General features: G+C 43.9%; 1 protein-coding gene across 2 annotated transcripts in view; it reads left to right on the plus strand.

The window, feature by feature from the left end:
* Positions 1-15,843, plus strand: part of NOS1 (nitric oxide synthase 1) — a 127,631-nt gene that overhangs the window by 32,984 nt on the left and 78,804 nt on the right. Inside the window, exons 3-8 of one of the 2 annotated variants that reach the window (XM_040420223.1) lie at positions 843-980; positions 2,503-2,648; positions 4,363-4,525; positions 8,050-8,141; positions 9,676-9,817; positions 10,416-10,555. In XM_040420223.1, coding sequence (XP_040276157.1) covers positions 843-980; positions 2,503-2,648; positions 4,363-4,525; positions 8,050-8,141; positions 9,676-9,817; positions 10,416-10,555 — 821 coding nt within the window. Of the gene's footprint in view, positions 1-842; positions 981-2,502; positions 2,649-4,362; positions 4,526-8,049; positions 8,142-9,675; positions 9,818-10,415; positions 10,556-15,843 lie in introns of those variants that run through there. The other variant, XM_040420222.1, reaches the window with a different exon arrangement.

Genomic DNA, 15,843 nt, shown 5'->3' on the forward strand with positions numbered 1-15,843 from the left:
TTTTTTTTCTCCTTTCTCCTGCAGAAATATCCTATCCTTGTCTGCAAAACAGACAAGAATAGGACATGGGGCCTCGGAACGGACTTGCCGATGTGGACAGCACGCGGGTGTGCTGTTCGCATCTTTTGCAGCCCCATTTAGATTAATGGATCCACATCCAATCTGAAAAAACGTGGATTGGACACTACCGTATGGCTTTTTCAGTATTTTGCGGTCCACAAAAAACGGATCCACAAAAAATACAGATGACATCCGTGTGCATTCCTTTTTTTGCGGAACGGAACAGATGGCCCCTGATAGAACAGTACTATCCTTGTCCGTTATGCGGACAATAATAGGACATGTTCTATCTTTGAACGGAACGGAAAAAGGGAAATACGAAAACGGAAGGCATACGGAGTACCTTCCGTTTTTTTGGCGGATCCATTGAAATGCATGGTTCCATATACGGTCCGTATACGGAATGCAATAAATGGAACGGAAACTGAAAAAAAGCGTTTGTGTGCAAGAGGCCTAACTCATTTTCTGCCGTGATACCTGCCCAAGATGTTTTGTACAGTATTTAGTTGAAGAATATTTGGACTGCAGCCTATGCTGTAGTTTGAGCCATGTAAAAATGTGAAAGTGTTTCAGATACAATGATGTCTGCGTAACTGCTGGTGCCAACCAAATCAGTTAATTATGAAATGATGCTGGGGTTTTTATGAAGATTTATTTCTGCCTTGGCTTTACGGCTCAGCTTCATTGGGCTGCCAACCAGACATATACAACTTACAACCTCTCCCTCTTCCCTTCTCTCCTTCCCTGTGGGCTCTGGCATTGTTTCCCTTTTCTAATTCCAGGTTTTAGCCTCGGGTAGACAGTCCCCTGCAAAGAGCCAGGTGAACGGAAGTCCTTCCAAATGTCCTCGTTATCTGAGAGTGAAGAATTGGGACACAAATGCTGTACTACATGACACGCTACACTTCAAGGCTTCAATGGTAAGTTACACATATTCTAGTACTAGGGAAATGAGGCCAATAGCTGAACAAGCAAATCATTATAAATCCCTCAATATCTACATACATTTAAAGAGGACCTCACCTGACCTGACATGTCGGTTTTAGCAACTACATGCATCTCCCTTGTAATAACAATCCTCCGGGATTATCTATTATTATGACTCTATGGTGTGCCATACTGTCATTCCTTTATTATTCCTGCTAGAAATTATGAATGAACTACTAGCCCTTTGCAATGAAGATCCAGATGGGTGTTACCAGTTAGGGGTGTGTCCATGCACAGGCTGACATTGGGAGCACTGATTATAGAGTGTGGACTGTGCAGAGACACCCCACAAGTGGTAAGACCCATATGGACTTTCTGTGCAAACGGTTGGCAGTTCATTCATAACTTCTAGCAGGAATAATACAGGAATGGCACATCATAGAGTCATAAGAATAGATGCTCCAGAACTTGTTTCATTACATGGGGAATGCAAGTCGTTACTACAACAGACATGTCCGGAGAGGGGACAGGTCCTCTTTAACCCAAGATGTCCAGTGTAGTATAGAGGGGTGTACATTCATTTTAAAGGGAATCTGTCACCATGATTCTGGACTATTAGGCTACTTTCACACTTGCGGCAGTTTGATCCGGTGGGCAGTTTCGTCGTCGGAACTGCCCGCCGGATCCGCCGATCTGGATGTGACTGAAAGCATTTGTGAGACGCATCCGGATGCGGATCCGTCTCACAAATGCATTGCAAGAATGGATCCGTCTCTCCGCTTGTCATGCGGACAGACGGAGCCGTCTTGTATCTTTTTTCACATTTTTACCGGTCCGCGCATGCGTATGCGCAGACCGGAAGATCCGGCCCTAATACATTCCTATGGGGAAAAATGCCAGATCTGGCGTTCAGGCAAGTCTTCAGTTTTTTTTCGCCGGAGATAAAACCGTAGCATGCTACGGTTTTCTCTTTTGCCTGATCAGTCAAAATGACTGAACTGAAGACAACCTCGGAACTCTAAGCCGGAAAAGAAAAACGCTAGTGTGAAAGTAGCCTTATCTGCAATAATACATGAGTAGTCCTGCTGATAGGGAGTTCAGATTGCATTTTTTTTTGTTTTCCAACAGCCCCCTGTTCCTCCCGCTGTTAGTTCTCAGAGCTGCACTAAAATATATTGTCAGCACTGCCATGCATGCACACAGGAGTCATGTCCATTATGTCAGTATAGCACAACAGTCCAGGCTGTGTTTTTTATTGCATCTTCAGGCACTGACCGTGGAATAACGGGGGAAGGTAGGGAAAAAATTGTAATCTGAACTCCTTACATGAGTAGTACTGCAGATAATACCGTAGTTCAAGATCCTGGTGACTGATACCCTTTAAATGCCACATGTAGGATGTTGTAGGGTACCCCAGAGCGGCCCTTACCACTGGTAGGACAGAAATGACGCACATAATTATGATGAACTTCAGTGATCTTGGATTTTGTACAATAAAGTCTTTTTGTCTTTTAGCCTACATCTTGCACACAGCAGATATGTATGGGAGCTGTCATGACACCTCCACAGTATGTCCGTAAGTCTGAAGATATCCGCACTAAAGAGCAGCTTCTTCCTCTTGCCAAGGAATTCATTGACCAATATTACAGTTCAATTAAAAGGTAATGCATTTTATAGTATATTGGTTTCTAGTTAATATAACTCACTGATGTATTCATTGTTTCCAAATTATTCTTCTATCCCATCGATCGCTCATTGTCAGGAGATACGACCACCCTGCAATCCAGCAGCAGTGGACGTGCTTGCACATGTAGGAGATCGCTCCAGCCTCTCTGGTGGCTGGGATCACGGGAGAGCACATAAGCACACATGAGCAGCAGCTCTTGTACTGGCCATCTCATATCTGCGCCGGTAGATTGTGTAGAACAGCTGCAGGGCATACACAGCTATGGCAGCTCCTACCAGTGCACAGCCCTTTAGCGCCAAAGCTGCTAATGAAAATACTTCACTAGCAGCCTCGGGAGCATGCACAGACAAGTGGCAGGATAACCACAATCTAGCACTGTTTGTCTGTATCATCAATAAAACTTTTAGTCACCACCCCCCCACAAGTAGCAGGAAGTTCAAGCCTAGCAAACAGTGGCAGCATTATGGCTGCACTTCGTTGATCTATACTTTCATGTATTTTACTTGATATTTCTTGAATTTGGCTCTTAACCCCGCAACAACTGTGGGGATGACATTTGTGTCTTCCTCCCCCTAGTTTTTTGGGTAAAGTCTTTATGGGGTTCATTGCACAGTAAAAACAACATGTTAACTTTATTCTGGGAGTCAGCACCATTACGGCAATACCAAACATATATAGGTTTTGCTTTGTCTTTTCTACTTTTACAAAATCAAAAACTTTTTTTAAAAATAAAAAGTTGTTTCATGTTGTTTCATGTTCCATATTCAACTTTTGTGTTAGTTGATGGAACTCTTGTTCGGCTTGTTTTTTGCAGGGTGAGCTGTACTTTTTATTGGTACTATTTTGTACATATGCCTCCTTGATCATTTTTATTGCATTTTTTGGGAACAAGGTGGCATTAGGATTTTTTACACTGTTTACCGTGGGAGATAACATAATATTTTAAGTGGGAAAGGTATTTTTTTGTCGTTTTTTAAATATTTCTAAAAAGTTTAGCTGTTGTTAACTTTTTTTTTTATTCCCCATACTGGACTTGAACCAGTGATTGTTTCTTTGCTTGTACTATACTACAATACTTCGGTATAGTAAATTTCCAGCATCATATTACAGAGGCAGTGCATAATAGGAGCGATAACATGGCAGGCCTAGTGGCCTTCAGTAGGCTGCATCGGATGCCATGAAAACAAATCGACACCCAGTGATTGCATGAAGGAACACAATTGGGGACAGAATAAGCCCCCTCTCTCTGTCTAACCGTTCTTATGCAGTGGTCTCTAGTGACTAGCATCTAAGGGGTTAAATAACCAGAATCTGTGTTATCTCCAATCTCGGCGTCTACAGGCGTCACCCGCTGTGTAATGATTGACCTAATAAAAGACCACTCATACGGATGGCTGTGGTTGTATATTTAGTGATATCTATAGTCTATCCATCTTTAAAACCATTGCCAAACATGTATGACTGCACAATCTGTATTATCATAGATCAGTAAATATCAGAGAAACCAGCGCCAGTGACACAGGGGTAATGAGTTTTAGATAGTTAATGCTATTATAATCCTATAATGATCTATAAGCAAATAATGAGACTTTAATGTGTAACATCACATTGTCATCTCTCATGCTGTCACTAGTGACATTACATGTTATTTCATGGATGAATAAAAAAATTGACCTTTATTATTGAAGATTTGGCTCTAAGGCTCACTTAGAGAGACTGGAAGAAGTAAGAAAGGAGATTGAAGAAACTGATACCTACCAGCTTCGTGATACTGAGCTGATATATGGAGCTAAACATGCATGGCGCAACGCAGCTCGCTGTGTGGGAAGAATTCAGTGGTCCAAACTGCAGGTGAGATGGTCCTCTTTGGGTCTTATGGTCCATGCACATGGCTAAATTAAAGATCTGTAATATGGCATTCATCGGTTCTTATAGGGCCATGATTTACCATTGTGACAGAAGGCAGGGATAGTACAAGTAGGCGGGCCAGCAATACCATAATGAGGCACAGAATACCGCCCCAGGAGAGCCAAATACCTCAGTGCAACACAATAACCTGCTCCAGCAGCATCAAAAACCACAATGCAGCATAACATAATGCCCTAGGAGAACACAATACCTCCTCAGAAGTTGCCCCTCTGTGGTGGCCAGCTCCAGCTGCCACATTCTGTCCTCCTACTCTAGTTGCCTCAGGATGGCAATACAGTTGAATTCAGGAATCAGGAGGGCACCTGTGGTCACCGGCCAGGTACATAACTACTTGACGACTCCAATGTTAATTAACTCTAGGAGCGACAGATCATTAATTACCATAGCTGAGGAGGGCTCAGGCAGCCACCTGGGCAACAGCCCACCAGGAAATTTTCCTGTAGAGTCTATGGCCAATCCAGTGGCGTAGCATGTGACCTGAAGTCTGGGGCCAGGATGTGGCAGGTTGGGCCAAATTCTATGTCCACCCTCCAACCCTACCGTGAAACAAATATGTGTTTGGACATTACATACTTATATATACATATACAAAGGCCCCCCAGTATAATTATTATATATAATGGCCCCCCTGTATAATTATTATTATATATAATGGCCCCCTCTGTATAATATATAATGGCCCCTCTGTAATATTAGGATATATAATGGGCCATTATATATCCTATTAATACAGAGGGGGCAATTATATATTATAATAATACAAGGGGGGTCATTATATATAGTAATTATATAGAGGCTTCATTATATATCCTAATATTACAGAGGGGTCGTTATATATAATAATTATACAGAGGGGCCATTATATATATAATAATAATAATAATACACAGGGGGCCATAATATATCCTAATATTACAGAGGGGTCACTATATATAATATACAGGGGGCCATTATATATTATAGTTATACAGAGGGGCCATAATATATAATCATTATACAAGGGGGCCATTATATATTATACAGGGGACCATTATATATTATAGTTATACAGAGGGGCCATAATAAATAATAATTATACAAAGGGGCCATTATATATTATACAGAGGGGCCATTATATATAATAATTATACAAGGGGCCATTATATATTATAATTATACAGAGAGGCTATTAATAATGGGCCCTATGTATAATTCTAATATATAATGGCCCCCCTGTATAATTATTATATATAATGGCCCCCCTGTATAATTATTATTATATATAATGGCCCCCTTGTATAATTATTATATATTATGGCCACACTGTATAACTATAAATTATAGTTATACAGTGGGGCCATAATATATAATAATTATACAGGGGGGCCATTATATATTAGAATTATACAGAGGGCCCATTATTAATAGCCTCTCTGTATAATTATAATATACACTCACCTAAAGAATTATTAGGAACACCTGTTCTATTTCTCATTAATGCAATTATCTAGTCAACCAATCACATGGCAGTTGCTTCAATGCATTTAGGGGGGTGGTCCTGGTCAAGACAATCTCCTGAACTCCAAACTGAATGTCAGAATGGGAAAGAAAGGTCATTTAAGCAATTTTGAGCGTGGCATGGTTGTTGGTGCCAGACGGACCGGTCTGAGTATTTCACAATCTGCTCAGTTACTGGGATTTTCACGCACAACCATTTCTAGGGTTTACAAAGAATGGTGTGAAAAGGGAAAAACATCCAGTATGCGGCAGTCCTATGGGCAAAAATACCTTGTGGATGCTAGAGGTCAGAGGAGAATGGGCCGACTGATTCAAGCTGATAGAAGAGCAACGTTGACTGAAATAACCACTCGTTACAACCGAGGTATGCAGCAAAGCATTTGTGAAGCCACAACACGCACAACCTTGAGGCGGATGGGCTACAACAGCAGAAGACCCCACCGGGTACCACTTATATCCACTACAAATAGGAAAAAGAGGCTACAATTTGCACAAGCTCACCAAAATTGGACTGTTGAAGACTGGAAAAATGTTGCCTGGTCTGATGAGTCTCGATTTCTGTTGAGACATTCAAATGGTAGAGTCCGAATTTGGCGTAAACAGAATGAGAACATGTATCCATCCTCTGATGGCTACTTCCAGCAGGATAATGCACCATGTCACAAAGCTCCAATCATTTCAGATTGGTTTCTTGAACATGACAATGAGTTCACTGTACTAAAATGGCCCCCACAGTCACCAGATCTCAACCCAATAGAGCAGGGATGCTCAACCTGCGGCCCTCCAGCTGTTGTAAAACTACAACTCCCACGACGCCCTTCTGTAGGATGATAGCTGTAGGCTGTCAGGGAATGATGGGAGTTGTAGTTTTTCAACAGCTGGAGGGCCGCAGGTTGAGCATGCCTGCAATAGAGCATCAATAGAGCATATTTGGGATGTGGTGGAACGGGAGCTTCGTGCCCTGGATGTGCATCCCTCAAATCTCCATCAACTGCAAGATGCTATCCTATCAATATGGGCCAACATTTCTAAAGAATGCTATCAGCACCATGTTGATTCAATGCCACGTAGAATTAAGGCAGTTCTGAAGGCAAAAGGGGGTCCAACATCGTATTAGTATGGAGTTCCTAATAATTCTTTAGGTGAGTGTATAATGGCCCCTATGTATAATATATAATGGCCCCCTTGTATAATTATTATATATTATGGCCCCCCTGTATAACTATAATATATAATGGCCCCCCTGTATAATATATCATGGCCCCTCTGTATAATATAAAACGGTGCCCATTCTTTCTAAATATACCGGCCTCCTTTGTATCTCTTCTGCCCACCTCCATAGTGCCCTCAGTATGGCCCCCAGTACTTACATAAAAAAATACTCACCTCTCTTCATCACCTGTTGTAGTCTTTGCTTGGGCATTCCGGCGCAGGCAGTCAGGAACACATCACTGTGCCCTCCTGCGCCGCGTCATCACGTCATCTCGCGAGACCCGGCGCAGGAGGTCTTTGTGATATAAATTGCAATCTCCTGCGCCATTCTACTGCTTCTTAAAGCTTCAGGCCTGGCCTGAAGATTATGAGGCAGAACGGAGGGGATGGGAGCCATAGGCATCCATCACCCTCATTATACTGCCTTCTGCCTGGCGCCCCCTACAATTTTTTGCGCCCGGGAAAAACACCCCCCCCCTATGCTACACCCCTGGGCCAATCCACCCCTGCCTACTGGCCATGAATACAAATCACCAGAGACTCTGTGCTGTGTGCAAGGTCCGTACATATGGCTTTGCTGTGTGTATGAGCCCCTAAAGCATTCCTAACACTGTACCAGAGGTTTATACCATAATAAGAAAATATAGTAGTCAATTAAATGCTATGAAACTCGTTCTATGGGAATCGGAAATATAGTATCTTAGAGACGGCACTAATATTTCTTTATACTGTCACAGGTCTTTGATGCTCGAGACTGTACCACTGCACATGGCATGTATAATTACATCTGCAACCACATCAAGTATGCCACCAACAAAGGCAACCTCAGGTGAGACTATGGACCTCTCGGCCAGAGGGTGGTTAGTTCATTGAACAAGTTCAAGAGGAGATTGGTATTGGTTGGTATTGACCGCTCCAGGGTCCAGGGATCGCTTAAAAAATACAGAAATAGTGCTACTGTCCCTATTAAAATATCAGTGGGTCAGCATAAAGGTTGAAATACAAAAAGTGTTAAGACAAGGACTGATGCATCTTCACATGTTATTTAGCCATCCAAAATCACACTAGGTCCCTCTACTACTTACTTGTTTGAATAAGGTTTTGGAGCCCATGGAGACCAATAGTACGCTGGTAGCTGCTCATACTGTGCATGAGTACGGACAAGTGAATCCAGTCCACCAATATGTTAACAAGATACGGGTACTAGGTTTCTGGAGATGTGATATTGATGTGGGTAACTAGTGAGTATTACATAGGGGTTTATGCTTTCCTCTGGATCAGGGTTTCTCAACTCCGGTCCTTGGGATCCACCTACCAGTCATGTTTTCAGGATTTCCTTAGTATTAAGCAGGTGATATAATTAGTGTCCATGCATCAGGACTTACCACAGGTATTCATTCTGTGGGATATTCTCAAATCCTGACTGGTAGGTGGGTCCCGAGGAACAGAGTTGTGAAACCCTGCTCTGGATCAACACAGTAGGATTATAGGTTAGGCAAGTTTCACACTAGCGTTTGGGAGATCCGGCAGGCTGTTTAGGCAGGGAACAGCCTTCCGGATCCCTCTGGATCTGATATTGCCAGAAACTACAGGAATGCCACAGAGGAATTCGTCCAGTCGATTCTCAGCATATTTGGTTGTGGACGGGTCTCTACCGGTCCCTATCATAGTTAATAGGGCTGGATGGCATTCATATCTCTTTCGGCTATGCCCGACCAAGGGAGACCCGACAGGCTGTTCCCGCCGGATCTTCCGAATGCTAGTGTGAAAATAGCCTTAAATGCTGAATCTTTTTCTAACCTTACCAAGTATGTAACATGTTGTGCCACAGTTGCTGTTAAAAACTGTAATAAAAGCCTTGACCTCATCCAAAAGTACTATATCTATAATGACATTTACAATACCTGTAATTTTCTTGTAGAACAATATGGGTACTATATGTCATCTAAATTAGTAAAACTTTTCTTGCTTGAATAATTTATTAAACTATGTACTATTGCAAGGACAGTTTGTGTTATAGCCAAAGGCTGGCATCTTACCTTGTAGAAGGTCTGCAGAGAAGAAGGGGCATAGCTGCTTCAAATTTGTCCCCTTTTAATTTTATAAAGGAAGAGAAACTTACAATGAGGTTGTGTTTTATCTTTCTTTACAACTCAGCCCCAACCTGTAGAAGTGAGCTCCAAAATTTACTATAGGTTCTTATATTTACTAGTTAGCTTAGGTACTGGTACCTACATGGGTTGCTCTACTAAAAATAATGTGGACCAATACAAGCTTAGTTACCGATAATACCATGTAGACATTTATAATACACAGTATACAAAGCAACCTTTAATTGAAGCCTGCCTGATGTCCCTTCACAGATCAGCAATCACCATTTTCCCCCAAAGGACTGATGGGAAACGTGACTTTAGGATCTGGAATGCACAGCTTATCCGTTACGCAGGATACAAGCAGCCCGATGGCTCGGTGCTCGGGGACCCAGCTAATGTAGAGCTAACTGAGGTAATCGCATTATTAAGCTAATCACATATCTACTAATGATCTGAGGGCTGACTGGTCATGAAGGGATGCTTAAGATGGCCATACACATTGGAAAAAGTTAGTTGAAGCTTGAACAGCAGTTGAACAAACAAACATCTCATGAACGATTGTTCTTCAGACACAGCCATACACAATTTAGTCCATATTGTCCAGCACAGTTGGCCATGCATGATCAATGAAACCAGGTGATGGACGAAAGATCTTTCTGGGAACATTTTTTCAAAGATCTTTTGTCCACAAACTATCTTTCTTTGAGTGAAAGATCTTTCAGTCGACAATCGGACGAATATTTCAACACGGGTCTGTCATGGGTTGCTACAATGATCGTTTGCTGTCAGATTTCACCCAACAATGGTTTTGGTTGAAATCATGCGTTTTGATCAACATTAAACGAATGTCTATGGCCAACTTTTGATCTGGCCATCGCTGCTAAGCATTGCTAATAATTATATAAGAATACCATGATACCTGTAAATCACATGTTGCCTTATGTATACTTGATGGTATTTCAATAAAAACTAATGTTTCAAAATATATATATATATATATCTGTGGGCAGATTTGCATTCAGCAAGGCTGGAAAGCTCCACGAGGCCGTTTTGATGTCCTCCCTCTCGTTCTTCAAGCAGATGGCAATGATCCTGAACTGTTTGAGATCCCGCCAGAAATGATTATGGAGGTCCAAATCCGGCATCCTAAGTATGATAACCTAATCCAGGGACTTGTATTGATTGCAGTGTATTTCAGTTATTAATGTGATTGTGTGGTTGTAGCAGTATACATACACATCATAAACTTAAGGGAGTAGATTTAACAAACTGGTGTAAAGGAAAACTGTTTTAGTTGCCCATAGCAACCAATCAGCTTCCATCTTTCATTTTCCAAATGACCTCTGCAAAATGAAAGGTGGAATCTGATTGGTTGCTATGGGCAACTAAGCCAGTTTTCATGTACACCAGTTTTGATAAATCTCGCCCAAGCAGTTTTAGTCACGGGTATACCAGTATTAACTCAATGATAAAAAAAATCAAGATGATGACACTTCGCTGTCAATAAAGGTTTCATTTGTCCAGTAGAAACTAATATGTTGAATAGTTAATTTCTTCTGAATTTGTTGCATCTCTGTTTAAAATACCATGTTTCTAAACCTACCGTAGTTCTGATATATATGCTTACCGACCAATATATATAGAGGGAAGCACTACTATTTCCACAGAAAAGTAGCAGCTGCCCCTACTTAGGCCGGGTTCACATCACAGTTTTGTTTTCGGTTCTTCTGATCCGTCAGAAGTTTAGTCCTCATTAGTGTTGGTCGAGCACCAAAGTGCTTGGGTGCTCGAGTAGAACACCTCGGGATGCTCGGGTGCTCTACCGAGCACCTGAGCACAATGAAAGTCAATGGGAGAACCCGAGCATTAAACCAGGCACCCCCTGCCCTGAAGAGGGGAGGGTGTCTAGTTCATAGGAAAAGGTCAGAAATTGATGGAAACACCACTGAACTGGTTCGGGAACAGCATGGGGAGAATGTCTGGATGTATCTTGGACTCCCAGGTCGCTGCTGGGAACGATCTTGTCCGAGTAGTACGCCCCTTTTACAGACTGACAATAATACACACCAAACCGAAGATAAAATCGATTTTAGAGGAAAAATTGTTAGGAAACATTCTTTCCTGTATATTTACTTGTATATAAAGTGCAAGTGCTGCCATAAATTACAAAGAAGAGGCACTCCGATACAACCTGTATATCACATAAAGGAGTGCCTCATTCACATTGTGGTACAATTGTTCAGGTAGTGGGACTCCTACACTCATAAAGCCTATGCACTAAGAGAAAGGGCTGCCAAAAATTACAGGGATCGGCACTTAAATACACCCTTTATTACACATAAAGGAGGGCATTATACACACCCTTGAAAAATGATGATTGATGGCTTGCTGGTGACCCTCAAACACATTAGGAGCAAGGGCCTGCTGGTGACCCTCTAAAACATTAGGGGCGAGGGCCTGCTGCTGATCTGACCCTCTAAAACATTAGGGGTGAGGGTCTGCTGCTGAGCTGACCATCTAAAACATTAGGGGTGATGGCCTGCTGCCAAGCTGACCATCTAAAACATTTTGTGAGCGAGGGCCTGCTGCCGAGCTGACCATCTAAAAAATTTTGTGGGCGAGGGCCTGCTGCCGAGCTGACCATCTAAAACATTATGGGCGAGAGCCTGCTGCCAAGCTGACCATCTAAAAAAAATTGTGGGCGATGGCCTGCTGCCGAGGTGACCATCTAAAAAATGTTGTGGGTGAGGGCCTGCTGCCAAGCTGACCATCTAAAACATTTTGTGGGCGAGGGCCTGCTGCCGAGCTGACCATCTAAAACATTATGGGCGAGGGCCTTCTGCTGAGCTGACCATCTAAAAAATGTTGTGGGTGAGGGCCTGCTGCCAAGCTGAACATCTAAAACATTTTGTGGTCGAGGGCCTGCTGCCGAGCTGACCATCTAAAACATTATGGGCAAGGGCCTGCTGCCGAGGAGACCATCTAAAATAAATTTGTGGGCGAGGTCCTGCTGCCGAGCTGACCATCTAAAAAATGTTGTGGGCGAGGGCCTGCTGCCAAGCTGACCATCTAAAACATTTTGTGGGCGAGGGCCTGCTGCCGAGCTGACCATCTAAAACATTATGGACGAGGGCCTGCTGCCGAGCTGACCATCTAAAACATTTTGTGGGCGAGGGCCTGCTGCCAAACTGACCATCTAAAAAATTTTGTGGGCGAGGGCCTGCTGCCAAGCTGACCATCTAAAACATTTTGTGGGCGAGGGCCTGCTGCCGAGCTGACCATCTAAAACATTTTGTGGGCGGGGGCCTGCTGCCGAGCTGACCATGTAACAAATTTTGTGGGCGAGGGCCTGCTGCCGAGCTGACCATCTAAAAAATGTTTTGGGTGAGGGCCTGCTGCCGAGCTGACCATCTAAAACATTATGGGCGAGGGCCTGCTGCCGAGCTGACCATCTAAAACATTTTGTGGGCGAGGGCCTGCTGCCAAACTGACCATCTAAAAAATGTTGTGGGCGAGGGCCTGCTGCCAAGCTGACCATCTAAAACATTTTGTGGTCGAGGGCCTGCTGCCGAGTTGACCATCTAAAAAAAATTGTGGGCGAAGGTCTTCTGCCGAGCTGACCATCTAAAAAATTTTGTGGGCGAGGGCCTGCTGCCGAGCTGACCATCTAAAACATTATGGGCGAGAGCCTGCTGCCAAGCTGACCATCTAAAAAAAATTGTGGGCGATGGCCTGCTGCCGAGGTGACCATCTAAAAAATGTTGTGGGTGAGGGCCTGCTGCCAAGCTGACCATCTAAAACATTTTGTGGGCGAGGGCCTGCTGCCGAGCTGACCATCTAAAACATTATGGGCGAGGGCCTTCTGCTGAGCTGACCATCTAAAAAATGTTGTGGGCGAGGGCCTGCTGCCAAGCTGAACATCTAAAACATTTTGTGGGCGAGGGCCTGCTGCCGAGCTGACCATCTAAAACATTATGGGCAAGGGCCTGCTGCCGAGCTGACCATCTAAAATAAATTTGTGGGCGAGGTCCTGCTGCCGAGCTGACCATCTAAAAAATGTTGTGGGCGAGGGCCTGCTGCCAAGCTGACCATCTAAAACATTTTGTGGGCGAGGGCCTGCTGCCGAGCTGACCATCTAAAACATTATGGACGAGGGCCTGCTGCCGAGCTGACCATCTAAAACATTTTGTGGGCGAGGGCCTGCTGCCAAACTGACCATCTAAAAAATTTTGTGGGCGAGGGCCTGCTGCCAAGCTGACCATCTAAAACATTTTGTGGGCGAGGGCCTGCTGCCGAGCTGACCATCTAAAACATTTTGTGGGCGGGGGCCTGCTGCCGAGCTGACCATGTAACAAATTTTGTGGGCGAGGGCCTGCTGCCGAGCTGACCATCTAAAAAATGTTTTGGGTGAGGGCCTGCTGCCGAGCTGACCATCTAAAACATTATGGGCGAGGGCCTGCTGCCGAGCTGACCATCTAAAACATTTTGTGGGCGAGGGCCTGCTGCCAAACTGACCATCTAAAAAATGTTGTGGGCGAGGGCCTGCTGCCAAGCTGACCATCTAAAACATTTTGTGGGCGAGGGCCTGCTGCCAAGTTGACCATCTAAAAAAAATTGTGGGCGAAGGTCTTCTGCCGAGCTGACCATCTAAAAAATTTTGAGGGCAAGGGCCTGCTGCCGAGCTGACCATCTATAAATTTAGGGGGGATGGTCTGCTGTTGAGCTGACCCTCTAAAACATTATGTTTGAAGGCCTGCTGGTGACCCTCAAAAACATTATGGGTGAGGGACTGCTGGTGACCCTCTAAAACATTATGGGTGAGAACCCACTGCTGAGCTGACCCTCTAAAACATTAGGAGCGAGGGCAGCCTAATAAGCATATTGATATAATGGAGGAGAAGGAAGAGGATGAGAAAAGGGAGATTGATCCATATAACCTTTTTAGTGGTGGAAGGGGTGCATGGGAATACAGTGTATTCAATACACCATAAAAGCCACATTTAGAGTGTCTTTATGTTCAGCCGCTTTCCTCTGGTGGAGTAGAGAACTCAGGGGCAGTCCAGGCCTTGCTCATTTTTATAAGAGTCAACCGGTCAGCATTTTCAGTTAACAGGTGGATGTGCTTATTAGTTATTATGCCCCCAGCAGCACTAAATACCGCTCTGACAAAACGCCAGGGTCCCAACAGACAAGACTTCGCTGTCCTCATCAGGAGGATGACTCTCAATCTCCTCATCCTCTTCCTGTACCCATCGAGGCTGAACAGATGGAATAAAACTTTCATGGGTACTACCCTCTGTAGCGGAGGCAACTGTCTCCTGCTCCTCCTCCTGCTCATCAACCAATTTGCGCTGAGAAGACGAACTGAGGGTGGTCTGGCTATCACCCTGTGTACTTTCTTCCCCCATTTCCACCTCTTCCACATGCAAAGCGTCCGCCTTAATTGTGAGCAGCGAGCGTTTGAGTAGACACAGAAGTGGGATGGTTACACTGATAATAGCGTTATCGCCACTCACCATCTGTGTTGATTCCTCAAAGTTGCGTAAAACCTCACAGAGGTCAGACATCAATGCCCACTCGTCGCTTGTGAAGAGTGGAAGCTGACTGGAAAGGCGACAACCATGTTGCAGCTGGTATTCCACTACTGCCCTCTGCTGCTCACAAAGCCTGGTCAACATGTGGAACGTGGAGTTCCAGCATGTGCTCACGTCGCACAACAGTTGGTGAGCTGGCAATTGCAAGCGCTGCTGCAGCGTTGCCATACCGGTGGAAGCTGTCGATGACTTGCGGAAATGGGCACACACACGCCGCACCTTCACCAGTAGCTCAGGCAAATTGGGGTAGGTTTTGAGAAACCGCTGAACCACTAGGTTGAACACGTGTGCTAGGCACGGTATGTGCGAGCTTGCCGAGCTCCAAAGCTGCCACCAAGTTACGGCCATTATCAGACACAACCATGCCAAAGCAAAAAAAGGAGGAGACCAATGTGGTACTCAGCAGAAGTGGCCCAAATCATTAAAAATAAAAAGCTAGCATTTTGTAATTATAAAAAAACCCAGAGCAATGAAGATAAGGAAATCTACAAGATTAGGCAGAGAGAGGCCAAGCAAGTTATAAGAACTTCTAAAGCGCAGGCAGAAGAAAAACTAGCTCAGTCTATGAAAAAAGGGGATAAGACATTCTTCAGATATATAAATGAAAAAAGGAAATTAAAACAAGGAATAACTAAATTAAAAACAAAGGACGGAAGGTATGTAGAAGAGAATAAAGGGCTAGCCGACTGCCTTAATGAATACTTCTGTTCAGTTTTTACAAAAGAAAAAGGAGAAGGACCTCCACTAGAAAGAATGACTATTAAATCGTTTGATGCATGTATCTTTACAGAGGAAGATGTTCTAAGTTTGCTGTCTAAGGTGAAGACAGATAAGTCACAGGGGC

This window comes from Bufo bufo, chromosome 2, assembly GCF_905171765.1.
Source record: "Bufo bufo chromosome 2, aBufBuf1.1, whole genome shotgun sequence".
NCBI lineage: Eukaryota > Metazoa > Chordata > Amphibia > Anura > Bufonidae > Bufo > Bufo bufo.